At 66.7% G+C, this 20,136-nt stretch overlaps 8 protein-coding genes across 8 annotated transcripts; 4 read left to right on the top strand and 4 right to left on the bottom strand.

The window, feature by feature from the left end:
* Nucleotides 1-122: 122 nt before the first annotated feature.
* MICPUCDRAFT_52610 (uncharacterized protein) lies at nucleotides 123-2,927 on the top strand (the record flags this gene model as incomplete). Its single annotated transcript, XM_003062976.1, has 2 exons — nucleotides 123-2,204; nucleotides 2,341-2,927. The coding sequence occupies 2 exons, from the start codon at nucleotides 123-125 to the stop codon at nucleotides 2,851-2,853; spliced, it is 2,595 nt and encodes an 864-aa protein (XP_003063022.1). The 3' UTR covers nucleotides 2,854-2,927.
* A 43-nt stretch (nucleotides 2,928-2,970) lies between these two features.
* Nucleotides 2,971-4,222, bottom strand: MICPUCDRAFT_52609 (uncharacterized protein; the record flags this gene model as incomplete). Its single annotated transcript, XM_003062769.1, has 3 exons — nucleotides 2,971-3,206; nucleotides 3,326-3,987; nucleotides 4,092-4,222. 3 exons carry the CDS (start codon nucleotides 4,220-4,222, stop codon nucleotides 2,971-2,973), a joined length of 1,029 nt encoding a protein of 342 aa, XP_003062815.1.
* Nucleotides 4,223-4,384: 162 nt separating this feature from the next.
* Nucleotides 4,385-5,788, top strand: MICPUCDRAFT_21814 (uncharacterized protein; the record flags this gene model as incomplete). The annotated part of the gene is made up of 4 exons (XM_003062975.1): nucleotides 4,385-4,743; nucleotides 4,907-5,091; nucleotides 5,115-5,119; nucleotides 5,267-5,788. 4 exons carry the CDS (start codon nucleotides 4,385-4,387, stop codon nucleotides 5,786-5,788), a joined length of 1,071 nt encoding a protein of 356 aa, XP_003063021.1.
* Nucleotides 5,789-5,809: 21 nt separating this feature from the next.
* MICPUCDRAFT_29414 (uncharacterized protein) lies at nucleotides 5,810-7,439 on the bottom strand. The gene is made up of 2 exons (XM_003062768.1): nucleotides 6,722-7,439; nucleotides 5,810-6,607 (listed from the first exon to the last, which is right to left on the bottom strand). The coding sequence occupies exons 1-2, from the start codon at nucleotides 7,282-7,284 to the stop codon at nucleotides 5,866-5,868; spliced, it is 1,305 nt and encodes a 434-aa protein (XP_003062814.1). The 5' UTR covers nucleotides 7,285-7,439; the 3' UTR covers nucleotides 5,810-5,865.
* A 3,395-nt stretch (nucleotides 7,440-10,834) lies between these two features.
* MICPUCDRAFT_66804 (uncharacterized protein) lies at nucleotides 10,835-12,781 on the bottom strand (the record flags this gene model as incomplete). The annotated part of the gene is made up of 1 exon (XM_003062767.1): nucleotides 10,835-12,781. One exon carries the CDS (start codon nucleotides 12,779-12,781, stop codon nucleotides 10,835-10,837), a length of 1,947 nt encoding a protein of 648 aa, XP_003062813.1.
* Nucleotides 12,782-13,218: 437 nt separating this feature from the next.
* MICPUCDRAFT_49728 (uncharacterized protein) lies at nucleotides 13,219-14,342 on the top strand. The gene is made up of 3 exons (XM_003062974.1): nucleotides 13,219-13,362; nucleotides 13,478-13,573; nucleotides 13,783-14,342. Exons 1-3 carry the CDS (start codon nucleotides 13,231-13,233, stop codon nucleotides 14,188-14,190), a joined length of 636 nt encoding a protein of 211 aa, XP_003063020.1. The 5' UTR covers nucleotides 13,219-13,230; the 3' UTR covers nucleotides 14,191-14,342.
* A 499-nt stretch (nucleotides 14,343-14,841) lies between these two features.
* Nucleotides 14,842-16,953, bottom strand: MICPUCDRAFT_1180 (uncharacterized protein; the record flags this gene model as incomplete). Its single annotated transcript, XM_003062766.1, has 1 exon — nucleotides 14,842-16,953. A coding segment is annotated over one exon (2,112 nt), but the record flags the coding sequence as incomplete, so codon positions are not given.
* Nucleotides 16,954-17,324: 371 nt separating this feature from the next.
* MICPUCDRAFT_36086 (uncharacterized protein) lies at nucleotides 17,325-19,478 on the top strand (the record flags this gene model as incomplete). Its single annotated transcript, XM_003062973.1, has 7 exons — nucleotides 17,325-17,431; nucleotides 17,591-17,943; nucleotides 18,155-18,323; nucleotides 18,496-18,610; nucleotides 18,641-18,794; nucleotides 19,008-19,158; nucleotides 19,273-19,478. Exons 1-7 carry the CDS (start codon nucleotides 17,371-17,373, stop codon nucleotides 19,476-19,478), a joined length of 1,209 nt encoding a protein of 402 aa, XP_003063019.1. The 5' UTR covers nucleotides 17,325-17,370.
* Nucleotides 19,479-20,136: the final 658 nt, after the last annotated feature.

The following is a 20,136-nucleotide window of genomic DNA, read 5'->3' as shown; positions in this document are numbered from 1 at the left end:
CGGCGAGTTCGTCGATCAGATCTTCAATTTTAGGTTTCAATTTTCAGCGCGAGCTCCTTTCGGCTTGACAATCATCCTTCATTGTGGTCAGCGCGGTCGCTCGACGCGCGTCCCCTGGCTCGATGGGGGGCGGCGCTTCGAAGAGCAAGCCGACGGGCGGCGACGCCGCGCCGTCGCCGTCGCCGTCGTCGCGTCCCTCGACGGCGACGTCCCGGCCGCCGCCGTCGAGGAACGCGTCGATCGTGTCGATGTCGGACGGGAATTCCCCGGCGGACGCGCGCGCCGAAAGGTCCGCGGTCGACGACGACGAGAGCGCGTCGCCGCCGTGGGGCGACGACGTCGACGTCCTCGCGCGCGCGCCCGCGGCGTCCCGACTCGCCGCGGCGGCCGCGCCGTCGTCGTCCGGGGGCGCGGCGACGCCTCCGCGCGCCGCCGCGGCCGCGTCTCGCGCGGCGCGTCGGGGCGTCGTAAAATCCGCGACGACGACGACGACGAATGATACTAATCCGTCGAATCCGCCGTCGGCGTCGTCCCTTCGCGCGCTGCCGCGGCGCGCGCCGGGCGCGCCGCCGCCGCCGCCCCCGCGCGACCCCGACGAGCTCCGCGTCGAAGCGCGGCTTCACGCCGTCGCGGGCCGCCTCGCGGAGTCCTCGCGCCACTACGACCTCGCGCTGGAGCGTCAGATGGAGCTGCGCGGCGGCTCCGCGAATCACCCCGACTGCGTTCGCGCGCTCAAAGACGCCGCGGACGCGTACGTGCGCGAGTACACGAGCGAGGGCGCGCTGGACGACGCGCCGCGGCGCGAGCGGGCCTTACACGCGGCGCGCGTCGCGATCGAGCGCGCGAAGGCGCACTGCGCGGCGACGTCGGCCGTACACGGCGAAGGCTCCGCGGAGAGCGCGGCGGCGTTGTGCGCGCTCGCGAGGGTCTACGCGACGCAGGGCGCGGTGGAAAGGGCGGAGGTCGTGTACGACTTCGCGAGCGGTGGCGGCGATGGCGACGATTCGAATGGCGACGGTTCGAGTAATCCGAATCGTCGCGACGGTTCGCGTCCGAACGTGCTGACGTCGGCGTGGGCGCCCGGCGTCGTCGACGCGTTGCTCGACGCGGCGCGGACGTACGCGTCGCGACCGGCGCGCGACGACGCGGTGATGCGCTTCATCGACCGCGCGTGGGCGTGCGAGCTCGAGAGGCTCGTGCGCGAGCCCCTGCAATCGGTAAAAGGGTCGGACAAAGGCGTGTCGGAGAAAGGCGTGTCGGAGAAGAACACCAACGCGCTGGACGCCATCGACGCGGCGTACCGGGAGATTTTCAAAACCGTCCGCGACGACGTCGAGCTGGAGGCGTTGGCGTTCGCGGGGATCGAGGACCCGCCCGAGGAGGTTCTTCCCGCGTACGGCGCGCGACCCGGGCGCGCGCGAGACGCGCTCAGGGTGTTGGACGACGCCGTGGACGCCGAGCTCGGGAAGTTCGCGGTGCGGAAAGCGGAGAAGGTGATGATTCGAACGGCGACGATTCGAATGGCGAGGGCGAGGGGATTTGACTCTTCCTCGGAGGAAGACGAAGGGGAAGGGGAAGCGCGGGCGATAGCTCACGACGACGGCGTCGTCGTCGACGAGGTCGTCGTCGTCGACGACGGCGGCGGCGACCGCCTGGACGAGCTCGACGGGTACTTCGCGAAACTCTTCGGCGAGGACGGCGCCATGCGCGTCGCGTCGTTGCACCGCGTCGCCGTCGCGCATCGAGACGCCAAACGAGCCGCGCGCGCGCTCGTCACCTGGGGCAAAGTCATGGTCGCGAAGGGCGACATGGGAAACATAGAAACGCCCGCGGTGCTGGCGTTTCGTAAAGCCGCCGCGTCGGTGTGGTTACGCGAAGACGCGGCCGTCGTCGAGCGATGCGCGCGCGACCTCGCCGGCGTGCTCGGGACGGACCACCCGGAGTACCACGCCGCGTTGCGACGCGCGGCGGCGGCGTGCGTGAAGCGACGCGACCGCCCCGCGGCGTTGCGCGTCACAGAGACGCTCGTGGACGTCGTCGGCGCGACGTTGGGGACGGACAGCGACGCGTACGCGGCGTCCGCGTCCGACGCGGCGGCGATTCGCGCGAGGATCGAGTTCGCGAAGACGGAGGGACGACGGGAGGAGGATAAGGCGCGTTCTATACACTGGTCCCCATACGACCCCGTCGGCGTGGTGAACGCCGTTCCTTAAGGACTTCGCCCGGCGCATCTCTCCGCCCACCCCTCGCTGCTTTCAATCCCCGCCCTCGACGCCTTTCAACTCCAACTGACGCCTATGATCTCCACCCCGACGTTCGCTCGTATGGAACGGCCCTAAGGTCGCCGAGCGCGAAAATCGGCTGCGACGGGCGCGGGAGGAAGACGCCGCCGCGGCGCGAATACAGGCGATCATCCGCGGGAGAAAGGCGCGCGAGGAAGCCGCCGCGCGCAAGGAGGAGCGCGACCGGCTTCGAGCGATCGAGGAGGAGGAGCGTCGGCGACTGGAAGCGCTCGAGCGCGAGCGCGAGGAAGCCGCCGCGAGGCGGGCGGAGGAGGACGCGGCGGCGGCGGGGGGGGATGCGGCCGAGACCCGCGCCGCCGAGGCATCCGCACTCCCCGGCGGCGGCGGGCGAGGGCGATCCTCCTGGACGTCCGCGCCGGTGCCTCAGCCGCTGCCGCCGCGTCGGTCAACGACGCGGGAGTCCGCGCGAGAGTGGGACGCGCCCGCGTTGAGAGCGTTGCGGGCGTTCAACGCGGCGGCGGCGGGGGAGGGGCCCGAGGCGACGGGCGGCGGCGGCGGCGGCGTCGACGGGAGGAGGACGGAGGGCGAGATCGCGCCGGCGGGGGCGTGACGCTTCCGCTTCCGCTTCCGTCCGCGGGACTAGGTCTACGACTACCTTCGTATAACTATAGCTAACCTTACGTCACATCGCGACCGACGACTCGACGCGTCTCACGTCGGATCAGAATCAGAAGACGCCTCGCCCCGCGGTCGGACCCCACAGCCTCGCCACGCCGTCCGTCCCGCACGTCGCCATCGCGTCCTTCGTGGGATGCATCGCGAGCGACACGCACGCCTTCCCCGGGTGTGCGTCTATCGTCGCCGCGATGTTCGCCTCGACGAGGTCCCAGAACACCACCTTGCCGTCCTCCGAGCCGCTCGCGACGTGCGAGTCGTCGCGCGTGAGCCGCGACTCGACGGACACTGAGGGCCGTTGAAAGGCGTCAGATGTGGAGTCGAAAGGCGTCGAGGGCGGGGATTGAAAGCGAGGGACCCTGGGCGGAGAGAAACGCCGGGCAAAGGCCTTAAGGATCGGCGTTCACCACGCCAACGCGGTCGTATGGGGACCAGTGTGAATACGAACGCGCCTTCGTCGTGGACGTGCCCGCGGTACTCCGCCAAGACGTCGCCGTCGCCGCGGTCGAGCAGCACGCACCGCCCGCCCAGGACGCTGAGGAGGAAGCACCGCTCGTCGCCGCTCGCGCGCACGCTCGTGATCGGGTGCTCGCTCCCCAGCGCGTCGGCGGTGGCGCGACCGGCGCGGAGATCCATCGTGCGGATCGATCCGTCGACGCTCGCGGCGGTGACGCAATGATTTCGCGTGATCGCGAGGCTCGTCACGGAGTCTTTCCACGCGCAGACGCTCTGGATCGCGTCGATGCTGTTGGACCGCACGTCCCAGAACTTGACCGCGCGATCGTACCCGGCGGAGACGACGACCTGATCGTCCGCGGCGAAGGATACCGCGTTGACGGCGGCGTCGTGCCCGCGGAAACGTCGAATCTTTTGCCCCGTCGCGACGTCCCACAAAAACACCTGCTTGTCGCCCCCGCCCGTGGTCATCTTCGCGTTGTCTCGCGCGCACGACACGTCCCTGACCTCGTGCGCGTGCCCGGTGTACGTCTTGATCAGCGCGCCCTTGAACGGGTTCCAGAGCCGAAACGTTCGATCTTTGCCGCACGTCAGGAGGTACGCGCCGCTGACGCTGAGGGCCGTTCCATACAAAAACAGTTCTCCGGTCAGTTGAAAGGGGACGCGATCAAATGTTGAAACCGGACAATGGGTGAAAAACGTTTGTATAGAACGCACCTGAATCGCACCGCGAGGATCGGCCCCTCGTGCGCGCCTCCCATCGTCGCGTGGAGCTCGGTCGGGAGGGCGCGGGAGGCGGGGGACGGGCCGGCGACGCCGCCGCGATCGCCGCGCGGCGCGGGGCCCATCATCGTCGCGGCGTCGTCGTGGGGGGGCGCGCGCGGCGCGAGGAGATCTGATGCTGGCGCAGCGGGGAGATGGATTTCTGGCGAGTGCCGACGATGCCGTGTCGCACAACGACAGATTATTTGCTCTCTCTTCTCGGACCGTCCGCGCGCACAACGGACGTCATGGCCGGCCACTCGTGGCGGTCGCTGCTCTTCGGCGTCGAGGGATGGCGGCACTTCCTCAAGTCCGGGTACGCCGCGCGCGCGAAGCACTTCGACGACGCGCCGTTCGCGAGAGATCTCCGCGGCACGCACGTCGTCGTCACCGGCGCGAACCAGGGCATCGGATTCCAGGTCGCGAAGCAGCTCGCGATGCAGCGCGCGTCCGTGCACATGGTGTGCCGGAGCGAGGAGCGCGGGGAAAAGGCGCTGAGAGCGCTCAAGGAGGAGGTCGCGGCCGCGAACGCGGACGGCTCGCCGCCGGACGTCACCCTCGACGTGTGCGACGTCAGCGACGCGAAGGCCGTCCGCGCGTTCGCGAGGTGCGTTCTATCTCACACTGGTCCCCATACGACCGCGTCGGCGTGGTGAACGCCGTTCCTTAAGGACTTTGCCCGGCGTGTCTCTCCGCCCATCCAACGCGTTCAATCCCCGCCCTCGACGCCTTTCAACTCCACCTGACGCCTTTGAACTCCACCCCGACAGGGCGTATGTCGAGAGCGGACGACCGCTGCACTGTCTCGTGAACAACGCGGGATGCATGGTGCACGAGCGGACGCTGACCCCAGAGGGCGTGGAGACGAACTTCGCGACGAACACGCTCGGGACGTACGCGCTCACGGAGGGGCTGCTGCCGTCGTTGGAGCGGACGGCGGCGAGGGAGAAGGCGCGTGATGATCCATCCTTTCGTCAGCGCCGGTCCCCGTTCCTCAGCTGCGTGAGGACTTCGCCCGCCCGGCGTCTGCGTTTCTCTCCGCGCGCCCGCGCCTCGCTTTCGATCTATTACAGACAGACCGCGCCGCCTTTCAACTCCGACCGACGCCGTTCAATTCGACCCTCCCTCAGACGCACGCGCGGGTGATCGCGGTGAGCAGCGCGGGGATGTTGACGGAGAAACTCGAGTCGCGCGACGTCGAGGCGTCGACGTCGAAATCGTTCGACGGCACGCGGCAGTACGCCAAGGGAAAGCGGCACCAGGTCGCGCTCACAGAGCGGTGGGCGCGACTCGCGGTCGCGAAGTGCGGCGGCGTCGGACCTCCCGCGGACGGGAGCGGCGCGGTCGGGTTTTACGCGATGCACCCGGGTTGGTGCGACACCGACGCGGTGAAGGTCGCGCTGCCGGGGTTTTACGAGCGGCTGAAGGGGAAGCTTCGATCGCCGCGGGAGGGCGCGGACACGGCCGCGTGGCTCTGCGTCGCCCCCGCGGAAACGCTCGTCTCCGGGGAGTTTTATCTCGACAGGGCGGTGGTCCCCAAGCACGTCTGGTCGGGGTCGTGGTTCGGGACGACGTATTCGGACGCGGAGGTGGACGCGCTGGCGGAGAAGCTCGAGGCGCGGCTGCGAGAGGCGCTGTCCGCGCGGCGGTGAGGTGACGGATGCGGATGGATCTGATGGATAAATCTCCGTTTATAGTAAAGGATATTTCTGAGAAATAACTACTGTAGCTACGTCGTCGTCGTTTCGTAACCTGCTGAAACGGCCGCGGACTGTCCGTTTCGGTGTCTTACGAGTGGTTTCCGGACCGCCTCTTCCAAGCCGCGGCGAAGCGATCGCGCCGCGAGAAACGCGAAGAACGCGGCGCCCGCGCCCGCGGCGAACAGCCGCGCCCCGGGCGTCGACGCGAGCGCGAGCGCGTCGCCCGCGTCGCCGCCACCGGCTCTTCCGAGGAGGGCGTCGTCTTCTTCCAGCCCGAGAAGACTCGCGCTCGCGCTCGCGTTCGCGCCACTCCGGTCGAGATCGAAATCGCCGAGACTCGACGATCCGTTTTGATAGATCACCGTCGTCGACGGCGGCGACGGCGGCGGCACGTACGTCCCCGACGCCTTCTGCACCCACATCGTGACGTAGGCTGAGAAAAAGTCGTTCGCGAACATCACCGCGAGGTACCCCGCGCCGCCGGTGCACGCCATGCAGATGGTGATGATGAGGAACTTCCGCATGAACTCGGGGCCCAAGATGGTCGCGAGCGCGCCGAGAGGATCGAGCAGGGAGAGCTTCTTGCGAATCGGCTCTGGCAGCTCCGGGTCTCGGTTCGGCTGGTTCCGCCCCTTCCCAACCGGGCGAATCTCCGCGCGCGAGACGGGCAGCATGTCTATCCTGATTTCGACCTCGCCCTGCTTCACCGCGCCCTTGGAAGGGTGATACAGAGGGACCCAAACGCCGCTGTCCGCGCCGTCGAGCAGAGCGCTTAAGCCGCCGGCGAGGAAAGAGCCGCTCGTCTTGAGGCTCATCTCCACCGCGGCTTTCGGCGACAGCACGCCCTCCGGAGAGTTCCTCACGAGCCGCATCAAGTCCTGGCACATCGACGTGAGCGGGATCACCGCCTCGCCGATGCTGTCCGTGCTGATGATCATGTCTCGGTCGAACGCGCTGATCCTGAGCTTCGCTTTCAGCACGGGCAGCGTGAACCGATAGACGAGCCTGTAGTTGAACGACGCCTTGTGCTCGTCGGAGAAGTAGTGCGTGTCAGTCTCGCGCGTCTCGCTGAAACGCGTCTGCTTGTGGTCGATGCCGACGAGCCCGCACTTCACGAACGCGTCGTTGGTGCCGCCGAAGTCTTTGTTCACGAGACCGCGCGCTTTAAACACGCACACGCGCATCTCGACCTCGATCACCTCGGGGGGCTTCACGTCGAAGAGTCGCGGGATCGCGCCGTCTTCTTCGAATATCTCCACAAACAACTCCACGAGGCCTTGGCTCCCGGTCGCGGTCGGGTGCGATAAGCGCCGCATCTCGAGCGGAGGCAGCGCCGCGAAGTCCGCGTTCCACTTGTCCGAGAACCATCGGTCCTCCAAGTCGATCGTCGTGCTTCCGATGAGGTCGTCTTTTCCGCCCTTGTCGTAGTCTAAAACCTTGCAAACCATCTGCGACGGGCCGGGGAGCTCGGTCTGGAACTCGTACGTCTTGTAGAACCACGGCGCGAGCGTCTCCTTGACGTGGTCCTTGAACGAGCCGTACGATTTCTTCGTGCCCTCGAGCTCGATGCGGACGTACGGGTCGCAGAGGCCGCTCAGATCGAGCGGCCGCATGTTTTTCCCGCGGATGATCGTCGTCCGCACGGTGATCCGGCTGGAATCCATCTGACCGGAGACGAGCCGCTGGAGGTCCGCGAAGTCTTCCTTCTTGACCGACGCCATCGACTCGACCGGGACGAACTTCGAATCTTCGCGCATGAGCGCGCGCATTTCGCGCTGTTTTTTAGCCTTCAGCACGTTCACTTTCCCCAACGCCTTCGTCGCGGCGCCCTTAAATTTCTTCAACCCCCTCGCCGCGTCGAGGGGCTCGTCGTCGAGGAGCTCGTCGTGCGCCTCGCGCTCGGACAGCGGCACGACCCTGACCGCGAACTTGACCTTCCCGCCCTCGACTCTGTGCGCGCTGTGCTCGACGAACCCGCCTCGACCGCTGCGGTAAATCGGAATCGTGATAAACGGCAGCGGCTGCATGTGATCCTCGAGCGTGCCGCCGTCGGCGCCCGTCGCGATCATCCGTCCGATCATAAACTCCGGGAGCTCCCCGGTGCCGTCGTCGAACGTGGGCTGGTCGTCGAACTCGTCGCCCGCGCCGCCGGTGCGCTCTCGCGCCGCGAGCTCGGCCTCGACCTCGGCGCGTTGTTTCGCCGCTTTTTCTTCTCGGAGACGCTCGTTCTCCGCGTCGCCCGCCATCGAGTCGCGGTCGTCGTCCGTGGAGAACTCGTCCGTGGATGTCCCGAGCGAGTCCGCCGCGGTGCCGTCGTCGCCGGAGTCGCCCTCTTCCGCGAGCGTCTCCAGCGGGTGGGTCTTCTTCGAACGGCTTTTGGACGCGCTCTTCGAACGCCTCGCGCTCGCTTTGGAGCTCCGCACGCCGGCGCTCTTGGAGCCGTCGCCCTTGCTCGCCCGCTCCCGCGTCCCCGCGAGCGTCGTGTTCTTCGACTTCGTCGCGGAGGATCGCGCTCTCACGTACCGCCGCCCGCTTCCCTTCCTCGACAACGACCGCGCCGCCTCCATCTCGTGCGCGGATACCCCAAACTCGACGTCGTCGCCGGATTCCCTGTCCGAGTACCCGTCCGACGCGTCGTAGTCGTCGCCGCTTCGCTGACTCTTCCCCCCCGAGCTGAACACGTAGGCGAGCTTCTGCGAAACGCGCTTTCGAAACGACTTCCGCTTTTCCGCTCTCTTCGAGCTCTCCGCGGACGGCCGGTCCTCCTCCTCCCCCGGGCGCGCGTCGTCGATCGACCTCGAGAACATCCCAAAGTCGTCGTCGTTCACGTAGCTCCCGCGCGCGCCGGCGCCGTGCGACTCCCTCTCTCCGGCGTCGCTGCCCGCGGCTTCGGTCTCGGACGAAGAATTTCCACCCCCGCCCGACGTCGTGCTCTCCGCGTCCTCCGCGCCGCCCTCCGACTCCGGGTCGTTCCATACAAGCGAACGTCGGGGTGGAGTTCAAAGGCGTCAGAGGTGGAGTTGAAAGGCATCGAGGGCGGGGATTGAAAGCGAGGGACCCTGGGCGGAGAGATGCGCCGGGAAAAGTCCTTAAGGATCGGCGTTCACCACGCGAACGCGGTCGTATGGGAACCAGTGTATAGAACGCACCTCCGTCTCCGACATCCCCGAGAACAGCGCGTCGACGTTGCCGTCGCCCTGCCCTTTCGCCTTGGCGGGCCTGAGCTTCTTCAAGCGGCGCTTCTTGCCCTTGTTCCCGCGCTTGGTCGGGTCGCTCGGGTCGTCGTCGTCGTCCTCCTCCTCCCTGAGTTTCAGGCGGTACTCGCCGGTGCCGACGACTCTGTGAAACGGCACGCGGTCGATGACGCGCACCGCGAGCGCGAGCTCGATCATCTCTAGCGCGTGCACGCGCCCGCGCAGCCGCAACATCTGACCGCCGTAATTCGCGTTGCTCCCCGACGGGCTCGAGCTGTGCTTCGAGCGCTGCGTCGTGAACGGCGACCCGGGGAACAGAGGCAGCGCGCCGGTGAGCTCTACCTCGATGCACGGGTTCATCACCGGCAAGCCTCGAAACGCGTCCATGCCGCGGCAGCCGAGGAGCAAGACTTGCACCTCCACGGGCGCGGACCCGAAGACGTCGCCGAGCTCGCGGACGATGTTGACGTGCTTGGGCGTCCTCGGTTCCGGGAGTCCCGCGTAGGCGTAGACGCCCTCCGCGGGGACCTCTTTCACGGTGTAGTGGAGTAAAATTTGCCCCCCCGGTCGCACGCCGATGCCGCCGCCGCGCGTCGGATTCAACTGCTTCATCCCGCGCCACTCCGGCTCCAACAGCCCAACCTGATACTGCGACAGGTCCGTGAACTGGTTAGGCACGACGTCTTCCACCTGCGACAGCGAGATGTCCGTGTACGCGCTCGCGCTCGACGCGAGCGTGCTCCGCCCGTCGATCTGCCCCGGCCCCGCGCGCCCGCGCCCCGCCGTCGGGCGCAGCAGCGGCAGCGAGATCACCGCGAGGGGGTCCGCGGTGGTGATCAACCCCCGCGCGTGCTCGTCCTCGTCCAAGACGACGATCGTCATCGCGGGCGCGGCCCACCACGCGATGCCCTCGAACCCGCCGATGTGCCCCCTCTGGCCGGGCCCGATGCCGAGCGCGCCGGCTTGCCCGAGCGTCATGACGTCGTTCTGAGGGTCGAGGTCCGCGGTGCGAAGCGACGTCGGGGTGGAGTTCAGGGGCGCGTCAGGTGGAGTCGAAAGGCGTCGCGGTGCGTCGGGATCGAAACCGTGGGGTGAGCGGACAGAAAAGACACGACGGGAGAGAAAGTCCTCGAGGAACGGCGTTCACCGCGCCGACGCGGTCGCACGGGGACCGGCGTGAGGAGAACGCGCCTTCGTCTTGCTCTTGTTCTTGACCTTCTTCCCGCTCGCGTCCACCTCGCCGGACGCTTGCAACACCGCGAACGGGTCCTCCTCCTCGTCGACGTCGTCCTCGGAGTCGGACTCCTCGTTCTCGATGCCCAAGTCCGGGCCGTCCCCTCCTCCGTCGCCGTCCGCGTCTCCGTCCTCCTCCGGGTTCAAACCCCTGAGCTTCTTCCGCTTCTTCTCCTTCTTCGGGGGAGGAATCAACGGCAAGTCAACCTCCATGAGCACCTCTCTGAACCACCCGGGCGACGTCGTGCTCTTGCACACCTGCGTCTTCGCCTGGTTCCGTCCGCATCGAACGACCGCGTACGGGTCCGAGCTCCCCTGCGAGTCCGCCGCGGGCAAGTCCTTCGCCTGGTACAGGTGCACCTGGAGCATGTACTTTCGCGTCGGCAACGGCGGGATGGTCTGCGGGTCGTTCCATCGTTCAAAGCGACGTCGGGGTGAAGTTGAAAGGCGTCAGTTAAAGTCGAAAGGCATCGAGGTGTGTCGGGATTAAAACCGTGGCGTGAGCGGAGAGTGGCGCCGTGAGAAGTCCTCAAGGAACGGCGTTCACCCCGCCGACGGGGTCGTATGGGAATCAGCGTACGGAACGCGCCTCCATGGGCGTCTCCTTCAACAACTTCTGGTGCCGCCTGTGCGACCGCTCCTCGAACTCTCGCGCTTGCCGCTGCGACGCCGTCTCTCGGTTCTGCTCCGCGAGATTCTCCTCGTCCTCGTCGTCGTACGCGGTCATGAAGCGATCGAGCTCGGACTTGGTCATCATCTTCGCGTTTCGCTTGTCCACGGGCGAGCCCTGGAGCATGACGCGAAGTAAAATCTGACCGAGCGGCTTGGCGTGCTCCGCGCGTCGCGACCGCCCCGTCTTGTGGTCCTCCAGCGCGTCCGCGTGAAGCTGAAACCAACCCTCGAGCTTCCACGTCTCCTCCGTCTTCGGCTCTTTGATCGGCTGGAACGTCTCTCGGACCGGCATGAGGTGACGACACGGCACGCGGCAGTAGCCGATGCGTTTTTTACCCTTCCCGGAGCCCACGTAGACGCCCACGAATAAATCCGGCGCGCCCTGGCCTTGCAAGGGCCCATCGAACGGCGTCGGCAGCGGCACGCGCATCGGGATCACCTGCACGTTGAAGTTGGCGTAGCACTCCTTCTTTCCGAGCGCCCGCCCCTCGGACTTGAGCTCCTCTCCCTGGGTCTTCACGCTGTTCAGGCCCATGGTGAGCTTCACCGATACGTTCCTCCCGACGTGACGCGTCTGCGAGAGCTCGATCGAGTATATCTGCGTGTGCAGGTAACACGGCCACTCCCTTCCCAAGGTTTCGAGGACGCTCGGGATGTTAGTCTTCGGACGCATGCCCTTGTTCGACCACGTCTCCTTCATGACCTGAAACCCCACCAGCGCGCGGCCGCGGTACGCGCTGCCTTCGACGTATCCCGCGTTCATCCGCTTCGCGAGCTTCGACATCTTCGTGAAGTACGCGAGCTCCATCTCTCGCGGGCCGCCGTAGAAGGTGTACCACTTCGGGTGCTTGTACTCGTCAGGCTTGGTGCACAGCTCGCGGAGCGTCACGTGCGTCGTCGCGATGTGGTCGTCGCGCATCATGGCGTCGTGATCCATCAGAGACAACTTGATCGGCGGCAGCGACGTTATGCCGCCCTTCCCCGGGGGCACGACGAGACGCAGGATGAGCTCTTGGTTCCAGTCCGGGGATCTCGACGACTTCGTCTTACTCCTCGCGATCTTCGACGAGCCGCACTGCATGGAAAAGTACGCGTCGATGCCGGCTTTGCCGAACCGATCCATCCGCGGAAGGTCTCTCCCAGAGTACAGAGAAGCCTTCACGATCCACGTCTCCAAAACCTCGTCCTTGGCCTGATACGCGCTCACCGCGACGCCGTCCAGCTCTTCCTTCGCGTCGTCGTCGCTGTCGTGCAGCTCCGTGTGCGTCTTCGGGTCGTCCGCGCTGTGCAGCACGGTCACGCACACGCACATGGCGCCCTGCGCGCCCTTGCGTCGGCCCTTCTTGTCCGTGAGCGTCAGCCACTCGTACCACAACTCGTGCCCGTCCTCCGCGTACACCGCCTCGAGGTTCAGGTCGCACGACCCGATGACGAGGTCGCGGCCGATGCGCGTGCGGTCGACGCACTTGAGCGTGAGCGATAACGCGGCGAGCTCGCCCTCTTCGACCTCGACCTCGTCGAAGTAGAAGAGCTGATTCCAGAGCGGATTCGACGTCTCCTTCTCCACGACCGTGCGTCGTCGCTGCGTCGGGAACCCGTCGCGTTTGAGCTTCACCTTGCCGACGACGTTCGGGAGGTCGTTCGTCGCCTCGACCTGCGTCTTCCACGACAGCGACGTGATCGACTGCCACAGCGAGAAGGCGGAGATGGCGGAGAGATCTTTCGCCTCGACGATTCGCACGCGAATCTGGTACGTCCCCGCGGGCGTCACCGTGGGCTCCTCCGCGGGCCACTCGATGTCGTCCAGACCGTGGTTGGACGCGCCCCACCACGACATGAACCCCATGGCGTTCGTCGGCGAGCGGGCGAGCGGCGGCGGCGGCACAGGCGGCGGCGGTGGACGAGGAGGGCGGTCGAGCGATCGCGCGACGACGCGCGTCGATCGAATTCGAAGCCGCGCTCCGCGCCCGCTGCCACGACGCCGCGCCTCCTCCTCGCTCCCGCCGTCGACGCCGACGGCGGCGCTTCCCGGGCGCGCGCGCGTCGACCCGCGGCCGCGCCGGTCGTCCGCGTCGCCCCGAAGCGCGAGTCCGCGTCACGCCGCGCTCTCCCCGAGCCCCCGGCGCGACGCTCTGCGAGGCCGCGGCGGGCGAATCGGCGAGTAACACCAAGGGCGCGCCGCGAGCGCGAGAGGTCGTTCGCGCGAAATCAGCTGGAAATCAGCCTGAAATCGTTGTTGATCTGATGAGTCAGGTGGCCACGCTTCTGTTCGTCACTCGCGCCCGCGCCCCGGCCATGGGGCTCTTCTCGTTCAAGTCCAAGGAGGACAAGCTCCTGGACCAGATCTTCAACTTGAAGTTCACGGGGAAGCAGCTCGGGCGGACCGCGGCGAAATGCGAGAAGGAGGAGAAGGCGCTCAAGGCGAAGGCGCGTCGTCCGCGCGCCCGTCCGTTCGTTCGCTCGTTTTTTACAGACACCTGGACGAATGAACGAACGCCGACGCGGATCTGACGCCCGCCCTCCCCGTCGTTCATCACGCCAGGTCAAGACCGCGATAGAGAAGGGAAACATCGAAGGCGCTAAGATTTACGCCACGGACTCGATTCGCAAGAAGAACGAGCAGCTGAACATGATGAAGGCGCGTCGGCGTCGCGTCCCGTCCCAGACGACGAAAAGCGACGAGCGACGAGCGAACGTCTCCCTCCCTAAACGTCACCCGCCCGCCTCGCCTCCGAGTTGAACGCGCGTCCTCTCGCTCTCGTCCTGACCGCGTCGATCCAGCCCCCCCCCGCGCGCGCCCGCGCCCCCGCCCACCGCGCCTCCCTCCCTCCCGTCGTCCACGCGCAGCTCGCATCTCGACTCGACGGCGTCGTCTCGCGCTTAGAGACCCAGGCGAAGATGAACATGGTGAACAAGAACATGGCGGGCATCGTCAAGAATCTGGAAAAGTCCCTTGACGACCTCAACCTCGAGCAGGTGGCGGCTAACATGGAGAAGTTCGAGCGGCAGTTCGAAGACCTCGACGTGCAGACCGAGTTCGTGGACCAGGCGATGAGCAACACGACCGCGCACACGACGCCGCCGGAGCAGGTGGCGCGGCTGATGCAAGAGATCGCGGACGAGCACGACTTGGAATTTAGCGCCGCGCTGCCCGAGGCTGGCAAGGCGGCGGCGGAGGCGGAGGCGGCGGCGGCGGACGAGGAGAAGGCGGACGAGCTCGAGAGCAGGATGGCCGCGCTGAGGCAGCGGAGTTGACGGAGGTTGACGGAGTCGAGTCGATCGAACGTCGCGGACGCGGACGCGACGCGATGACAACCTACCGCGACGGACGTCGCGCGCGCGACTGACGAACGAGAGAATAAAAAAATGCCGCGACGGTGATTAAAAAAACGGTAACCAACGCTCCCCGCGGTCCCGCCGTCCAGCGCCGGGCGTCGCTCACTTGAACGCGTCGCAGAGCGGATACAGAGGCGCGCATCGATTCTTGAACGCGCTCGCCGCGGGCCCGCCGTCGCCCTCCTTCTCCACGCGCTTAAACACACCCAGCGCGGCGACGCACTCCGCGAGCGACGCGCCGTCGACGACGCACGACGCCGCCGCCGCGACGCAAGCTGTACCTCCGTCGCCGCCCGCCGCCGCGATCGCCGCCGCCGCCTCCGCGGCTTCCGACGGCGACGCCGCGCGCTTCACCATGTCCTCCGCGAACGCCATCGCGCTCTTCCCGCCCGTGGCTTTCTCGACGCCCTCTTCTAACACGACGCGCACGGCGGCGTGCGTCGCGATCGCCATCGCGCCGCCGCGAGCGTCGTCCTCCGCGGGGGGCCGAGGGAGCTCCTCGACGAGCCGCGCGAGCCGCGCGACCAAGCGCGCCGCTTCGAACGATCCCGGCGCGACCGCGAGCGCGGCGTTCACCGCGCGCAACGCCTTCAGGAGCTTCCCTTTGCGCGCGTACACCTCGAACGCGAGCGCGTGCGTCTCGAGGTGCGCCCCCGCGTGTCTCAGCAACGGCTCGAGCAGCTTCGCGGCGTCGTCCAACGGCGTCTTCGTGCGCGCGAGCTTCTCGCCATTCGGATCCGGGTCCTCCTTCTTCGGCGTCGGCTTTCGCTTCTTCCCCTCCTTGGCCGCCGCGTCCGCAGCCTTCTTCAGCTCCCTCTCCTCCTCCCGCTTCTTCGCCTCCCTGATCTTCGCCTCTTTCTCCTCCGTCTTCCGCTTGTCTTTCCGGTATTGCTTCCGCGCGTCCGACGTCATCGCCGCGAGCATCGCCTCCTCGGCGGCTTCCTCATCCGCGAGCGGCTTGTCGTGCAAGTCGACGTACGTCTCGATGCCGCCTTTCGCGGCTTCCCTGTACGCGGCGCGGGCGTAGAGCGCGTCCTCTACGCGCAGCATCTCGACGTACGATCGCAGCGTCATCTTGCGCAGGCAGTACTGGTGGAAGTCGAACTGGTCTTCTTCCATGTCGTCGTAGTGCGTCTTCACGGCTTGGAAGTATTTCAGCGCGCGGCCGCGGCGGCCCGCGGCGGCGTGGCATCGGCCCGCGTAATTCTCGAACCACGCGCACTGCATGTCGTACAAGTTGGACGCCTGGTCGCCGTCGCGCGTGAACAGCGCGACCGTCTTCTCCGCTTCCTCGTGCTCGCCGCACTGCAGCAGCCGTCGCACGCAGACGCTGTTGAGGAACCGGTCCGCGAGGTCGGCGGCGCGCGCTTCTTCCCCAACCCTCGCCGCGTCTCTCAACGCGCCCGCCTTCTCCAAGAAGGTCGCCTTCGCGAGCAGGCACTCGATCTTCGACTTGGACTCGATCGCGAGCGCGGCGTCGATCGTCGCGAGCGCGCCGGCGTCGTCGCCCGTCTTGGACTTGTGGTGCGCGAGCAGCGCGAGCGCGTGGACGCGGCACGACGACGGGTCCTTCTCCTTCTCCTTCTCTTTCTCTCCATCGCCTTGCGCGGGAGGAAAAGCGCCCGTCTTTTCCAACGTCTCCGCGATGTCCTCGAACACGCGCCCCATGATCGCCGCCTTCTCGTCGTTCGCGTACAGCGCCTCGATGTCCTGGAACAGCGACGGGACGCCCTTGCGGAGCGGCTTCTCCGCGAACGCGCGGAGCTTCGCCTCGAACGCGGCGCCCGACGAGTACTCCAACGGAAACCGTTTGATCGTGTCGCACCGCGGATGCTTCACCCCGAGCTCGTCGTACAACGCCTCTAGCTTGCTCACGTCGTCCGCGTTTAGCGACGCGACGTCCGACACGTCGTCCACCCCAATGATGCACTTATGCAAAGCCCGGTGGTACTCGTGGTTATCCGGCATGCGATCGATCAACGCTCGGTACGCGTCCGCCGCGCCGGAGACGTCGCCGATCGCGAGGAGCATCCTCGCGCGCGCGTCCATCGCGCCGATCGCGTCCACGATCTTCCCCTCCCTCGCCGCGATCAGCGCGAGCGCCTCCTTAAACTTCCCAGCCTCCTCTAAGATCATCGCCTGGAACATGATGAGCTCGCTGTCCTCGTATTTCGCCATGAGAGGGTCATCCGGCTTGGCGTGTTTCTTCACCGACGTCTCGTACTTGTCGATCGCGGAGAGCGCGACGTCGTGCTTCCCGCACAGGAAGTTGGCCATCGCGAACGAGATCCAGTTCGTCTTCTGCGTCGGCTTCCCCTGCAGCAGCTGCCTTCGCGTCTCCACGAAGTCGTCCAGGTCCCTAACTTGGATCTGCAGCCACGAGAGGTCTCGCAAGATCTGCGCGTTCTGATCGTCGATGCGCAGCGCCATTCGGTAGCACTTGATCGCCTCGCGGTAGTCCCTGTCCGCGCGGTTCAGGAGCCCGTACACGTGCCAGCACACGTGCGATCGCACGTCGTACTTCAGCCCGTGCTTCACGAGCTCGTACGCCTCCTCTTTGTTCTCCGGCGTCGCGTACGACACGATGAGCCCCTTCATGCAGAGCGTCTCGCCGTGATTCGGAAACTTCTTCAGCACCGCGTCGGCAGCCTTGAGACCCTTCTTGTACTGCTTGTTCTCGTAGCATCGCACCACCTGACGGAAGAGCGCGTTCTCTTTCGCCGGGAGCTCTTTCTTGCTGCCTTGCACGTCGTCGTTCGCGGAGGGCTTGCTCGGCGCCATGGCGACGGCGTGGCGTGACGGACGCGCGGCCTGGTGCCGCGAACGATCTGGAACGGACCGGCGCGATCGGATCGGTTTTACGTGCGCGTGAACCCTAGTTTGAGGTTTCAGGTGCTGTGAATAGTGCGTTCTACAGTATAAACGTTTCTCACCCTTCGCTCGGTTTCAACACTTGATCGCATGATCGCATCTCCTTTCAATTGACCGATGGAACGACGACGTCTGGTCGGCGTGACTGGACGGATAGTTGGATCAGCTCCTCCAGTGCGTCGCGCGCCCGGCACGCGCGACGGACCGCCGCCGGAGGCGACGGCGAGCATGACGGCGCGAGACGCGACGCACGTGATATTAGACCTGGACGGAACGCTCATCAACACCGGTGCGCCGCTCCAGTCGTCTTCGCTCATCAGCTCGGGAAGGACGATGACACCGCGTCGGAAGTGCCGACACGTCTCATCAGCATCGGTCTCGTCGTCGCGCCGAACGCGCTCACCCGCGGTCCCCTCCTCCCCCTCCTACCTCCCCCTCCTCCCCCCAGAGCAACTCGTGGACGAGGTCGTCAGCGCGATCGTCCACGACCTCGCCGACCGCGACCCGAAGGCGGTCCGCGACGCCCTAGAGCGCGTCCGCGGGATGCGCCCGCGCGACGGCTCCGAGCGCCTCATCGATTTGCTCCAGCTGACGGACCCGAAGACGTCCGCGCGCGCGTCCGCGGACGCGCTGCTCGCGCTCACGGAGGCGAAGCTCAACGCGCGATGGGGCGAGGTGGCGCTGATGCCGGGCGCGTCGCGGCTCCTGCGCTTCCTCGCGGACGCGGAGATCCCCGTCGCGCTCGCGACGAGCACGCCGGCGAAGTACCTCGCCGCGAAGATGGCGTCGCACGCGGGCGCGTTCATCATGTTTACACTGGTCCCCGTACGACCGCGTTCGCGTTGTGAACGCCGATCCTTAAGGAGTTTATCTCCCGGCGCGCGTTTCTCTCCGCCCAACACCCCTCGGTTTCAATCCCGACACACCTCGGCGCCTTTCAACTCCGCCATCTGACGCCTTTGAACTCCACCCCGACGTTCGCTCGCGTGGACCCTCGACCCTCACAGGCGTGTTGGACGGCATGCGATGCGTGTGCACCGGCGACGAGGTGGAGCGCGGGAAACCCGACCCGGAGATCTTCCGCCTCGCCGCATCGCGCCTGGGCGTCGACCCGGCGCGCTGCGTCGTGATAGAGGACACGCCGCTGGGGGTGCGCGCGGCGAAGGCGGCGGGGATGCACGGCGCGTTCTATTGCACACTGGTCCCCATACGACCGCGTCGGCGTGGTGAACGCCGATCCTTAAGGACTTTTCCCGGCGTCTCTCTCCGCTCATCCCTCGGTTTCAATCCCCGCCCTCGCCGCCTTTGAACGTCAACTGACGCCTTTGAACTTCACCCCGACGCGACCCTCAGTCGTCGCCGTGCCGTCCATCGCGAAGAGGGACGATCTGTACGTCGACGCGGGCGCCGACGTCGTGATCTCTTCGCTGTACGACCTGGACTTCGCGGCGTTCTTGCCCGCGGGGTCGTCGCTCGCGGCGCGGTGCGACATGCGGAGCGATTGGATCGCGCACGAGACGCTGCTCGACCCGGTGCTGCCGCTGCCGGAGATCGTGCGCGTGGGGGGGGCGGTCGTGAAGGGGTTCGGGCGAGGGTCGAAGGTTTTGGGAATTCCGACGGCGAACCTGGACGCGACGCCGCTGAAACTGCAGGTGCAGGTTACACTGGTCCCCATACGACCGCGCTCGCGTTGTGAACTTCATTCCTTAAGGACTTTCTCTCCCGGCGGGCGTCTCTCTTCGCCCATCCCTCGCTTTCGATCCCGACACGCCTCGACGCCTTTCAACGACTCCGACTGATAGCTGACGCCTTTGGACTTTAATACCCCGACCGACGTCGCTTCTTCGCGCGGAACGGCCCCGCAGTCGGACGCGCTCGCGCCGGGGATCTATTTCGGGCACGCGGCGCTCCCGGGGGGTCGCATCTACGACATGGTCATGTCCATCGGGTGGAACCCGTTCTTCGATAACGCGCGCAAGACGATCGAGCCGTGGCTGCTGCACGAGTTCGAGTCAGGTGCGTTCTGCTATACAAACGTTTTTCACCCATCGCCCGGTTTCAACATTTGATCGCGTCCCCTTTCAACTGTATGACCGGTGAACTTATTTTGTATGGAATGGCCCTCATCAGACTTTTACGACGTCGAGTTGCGGCTGACGGTCGTCGGGTACGTGCGGCCGGAGGCGAACTTCACGACGCTGGAGTGCCTGATCGCGCGGATACGGCGCGACGGCGACGTCGCGTCCGCGGCGCTGCGCATGGAGCCGTTCGCCGCGCACAGGAACGACGCGTTCTTGACGTTCGAGGCGGGCGAGGGCGAGGGCGGGGGCGGGTGACGCGTCGATCATCTAGCATCCTACATATCTTAAAATGTGTCAAGTCGAGTCATCGCGACCCTTTCGCGACCGCGTCCGCGCGCGCTGCCCCCACTCCTCGCGCGCTCCGCGCCGCCTTCCCGAACGCCATCCTCGCTCGGTGCGCCGCCCCCGCGATCGCGTCTAAGAAACGCTCTGCGGGCCACCGTCCGCCGCCGTCGTCCATCCGTCTCGGCTCGGCTCGCGCCGCGTCCTCCTCCCGTCGCCGTCTCCGCGCCGCCGCCTCCCTCGCCTCCTCCGCCGCCTGGTGTCGCTCGTACGCCTCGGACGAGACGCTCCGCAGCGGCGCTCGCAGCGCGCGCGCGACGGTGACGATCGACGTTCCGTCTTCGTCTTCCCCCGCGTCTTGTTCTCCCCCCGCGTCGTCAGCCGGACCGCCCTCGACGTAGACGCGATGCTCGCCGCCGCCGTCGTCCGCGGCGACGTCCACCGCGACGAGGTTGAACCGGTACGCGCCGTTCGCGCGCTTCGCGTCCACGGTCACGATCGCGGACTTCCTCGCGCCGCGGACCGTCCACGCGGCGTGGATTTTCCGCGGCCGCCACGTCGGCAGCGACAACGCGAACGACGACGCGTTTTTCGTTAATCCAAATCCAAATCCGGGGGATCCTCAGAGTCA

This window comes from Micromonas pusilla, assembly GCF_000151265.4.
Source record: "Micromonas pusilla CCMP1545 genomic scaffold MICPUCscaffold_13, whole genome shotgun sequence".
Classification (NCBI taxonomy): domain Eukaryota; kingdom Viridiplantae; phylum Chlorophyta; class Mamiellophyceae; order Mamiellales; family Mamiellaceae; genus Micromonas; species Micromonas pusilla.
Note: the sequence above shows the minus strand (reverse complement) of the source record. Positions and strands in the feature narration are given on the sequence as shown.

Coding starts and splice junctions, on each gene's coding strand:
- MICPUCDRAFT_29414 (XM_003062768.1), bottom strand. CDS start 7,284: ATGGTTTGCAAGGTTTTAGACTACGACAAGGGCGGAAAAGACGACCTC. Junction 6,608..6,721: donor GTGATCCCGCTCACGTCGAT/GTGCCAGGACTT, acceptor CGGCGGCTTAAG/CGCTCTGCTCGACGGCGCGG.
- MICPUCDRAFT_49728 (XM_003062974.1), top strand. CDS start 13,231: ATGGGGCTCTTCTCGTTCAAGTCCAAGGAGGACAAGCTCCTGGACCAG. Junction 13,363..13,477: donor AGAAGGCGCTCAAGGCGAAG/GCGCGTCGTCCG, acceptor TCATCACGCCAG/GTCAAGACCGCGATAGAGAA. Junction 13,574..13,782: donor AGCAGCTGAACATGATGAAG/GCGCGTCGGCGT, acceptor GTCCACGCGCAG/CTCGCATCTCGACTCGACGG.